Source organism: Penaeus chinensis, chromosome 29 (genome assembly GCF_019202785.1).
Source record: "Penaeus chinensis breed Huanghai No. 1 chromosome 29, ASM1920278v2, whole genome shotgun sequence".
NCBI classification, from domain to species: Eukaryota; Metazoa; Arthropoda; class Malacostraca; order Decapoda; family Penaeidae; genus Penaeus; species Penaeus chinensis.
The window spans coordinates 28,615,862-28,618,361 of record NC_061847.1 but is presented as its reverse complement, the minus strand read 5'-3'; the positions used below and the strand labels follow the sequence as shown (position 1 = coordinate 28,618,361).

The window sequence follows — 2,500 nt, the reverse complement described above, 5'->3', positions numbered from 1 at the left end:
ATCACCTTGAATCCTGTTGAAAAAACATTCTAATAAAAATATTGGTTTATTTCTTCCAGACCTCAGACATTCCACTGGTATTATATTTTACAAAAAATGAGGATATAAGTGAGTAACATGCAAAGTAGTGTGGAGGGGTTGTCATATCCACAATCAGTTTTTCCTTAATTTTTTCAGTACCATTTACTCACCAAATGCAAGGCTTTACTGCATGACATGAGTACTCCCCTACTCCCTTTGGACTGTCTTGTCTGAACCAATCATATGAATGGCTCCTAGCACTGTTCTCACTTTCATTTTAGGGGAATGAACATGGTTAGTATAAAACCAAAAGCCTTGTATACAGAGTATGTATGTTCCTATACCAAATAAATATAGCTTTGTAGTCCCTTCTCCTAGCACCCATCTAACAATATCATATTTTACATATCCATCTCATGGTTCATTACTATCTTTTTACTAATAATAGCAAAATACAAGACACAAATACCCTGGTGTGTAAATTCTAGGTCTAGAAAAAACAAAAATCAAAACTGCCCTTGGTGAAGGATGAAAATTTGAGGCCTTCTGTAGCTTGGCAACAAGGAGAAGTTTTTGTGGTCAGAACTTTTTGACAAACAGAAAAACAATTTAAAAACTGAAGAGATAATTGAATACCAGAATAAGTATCTTAAATCCAAAAGTGCAATACTTTCATACTTCATATGCTAAAGGAAGAAACAAAAATATCAAATTACAATCTCAAACTGAGGCCATACCTGCAAATTCTTCACAAAATTTTCCTCTGTGACCTGAGGCTCCCATTGGTCTGTATGCACATCAACTACTGCAGTGTATAGTGGGCCATGGCTGTGCTTACAGGATATCCAGTGGCCCAAATTGTCATCAATACGCACTGACACAGCCGAGACCTCCTCATTAGAGAAAACAAGAAGCCTGTAAAATTAAGAAACATGTATCATTCATGCTCTTTATACAAAACTTCTTCAGTTTTAGACTAGTTATCATAGAACTTTTGTTGAAATGAAAACCACTTTCAAGAAAACACTGCACTGCTGAAATGGTTTCACCTTTCATTTTCCAATCACTGATGTGTGACAGAACTTAAAATTTCTAGAATCTCAATGGTTTTACATGCTACTTGTCTTATGATATCAGTTTCCTGCAATTACAGTTATTGAAAGTGGGATGGAATTTCCTGGAGTATGTCTTCAGTCTACAGGTGTTGGTTAAGTCTTAGCATGTATAATCAGATGATATCTTAATTAAGCATATTTGATGTTCCATATTCACCAATAATGAAGTTGGACTTACCAGACCAGAAAATAAAAACCACAGAAAATAAAACCACTTTGAACCTTTTCTAATCCAATATACAGGTTTTGAATATGACAATGAGGGGTAGTGTGCATATTGCAAACAGGAGGACAATGGAGAAAATATCTAAACTCATCTTATACTGTAATGGCTTGATATGATACCTACTTTTACCTTACTATAAGAACATGCATTCCAATGTATTGTTTTTAAGATACAAGAAGTATTTTCAGGTTCAAGGGTAAAAGAATAACAATAATAAAAGAAAGGGTGAAGAGTTTAGAGACGTATAAATCACAAGGGTCAAGATGAACAACCACAAATGGAGTCCTTCCAGGTCAATAAACCTAATGGTTTCCACAGACCAATATAGAAAAAGTAAACTGAGAACAATTCAAAAATGTCTGTGTGAGAAGGATAAGGGTAATCAGTCTACACTAGGAAAAAATAAAACAGCTAAACAAATCTTTCAACTTCAACAAGAATTACAGAACTGAATCTGGCAAGTTCATATAGGCACAGTTCTTACCTTACAATGTACCTGACGGAGGACACCCCCTTTGGATAACAGCTAACATTTGACACAAGCACAACGGGCCAGGACGAGTGGTTAACGTCAAGCCAGGTTACTCTGCCATTATCAACAGACAGAATCCGGTACCTGAGTTTTTTGAAGTTGAAATTGTCATTTCTGTGCATTAATTTCTTTGTTATAAGAGCCACACCATCACAAGATCAGTTATTAATAAACCAAACATTCTAACTACAAAGCACACTTCATTATTGAACTTTGATTGAATCAGTGCAAAAATTCCAAACTACATGAAAGAGACATTAACAGTAAGATACACCAATCAAATTATAAACTGGTACTGTATGTGGAAATGCTGACAGAACAATCATCAAAAATAAATGCATAACTAAGATCAGTTAATCTACACAACAAGTTAAAACTCTTTTACTAATAAAAGTTACTTTTTACTATCCCACAAAAATTATAAAAAGAAAGATTCCGGCTTTTGAGAAATTCGCCATAAAAAGTTCTCAAAACATTGAAGCATAAAAGACATTGCACATTCTCAAAGAACAAAAAGGCAATCATCATCAAAAATACAAAAAAAACAAAAACAAAACAAAAAAACTTACAAATTTTTAAAATACATATGAAAACATATATATTAAA

General features: G+C 33.8%; 1 protein-coding gene across 1 annotated transcript in view; it reads right to left on the bottom strand.

The window, feature by feature from the left end:
- The window catches only part of LOC125040887 (transmembrane protein 62-like), a 19,795-nt gene that overhangs the window by 6,604 nt on the left and 10,691 nt on the right, over positions 1 to 2,500 (bottom strand). Inside the window, exons 7-8 of the mRNA XM_047635664.1 lie at positions 1,847 to 1,978; positions 759 to 936 (exon numbers count right to left, since the gene is read on the bottom strand). Of these exons, the coding sequence (XP_047491620.1) occupies positions 759 to 936; positions 1,847 to 1,978 (310 nt within the window). The remainder of the gene's footprint in view (positions 1 to 758; positions 937 to 1,846; positions 1,979 to 2,500) is intronic.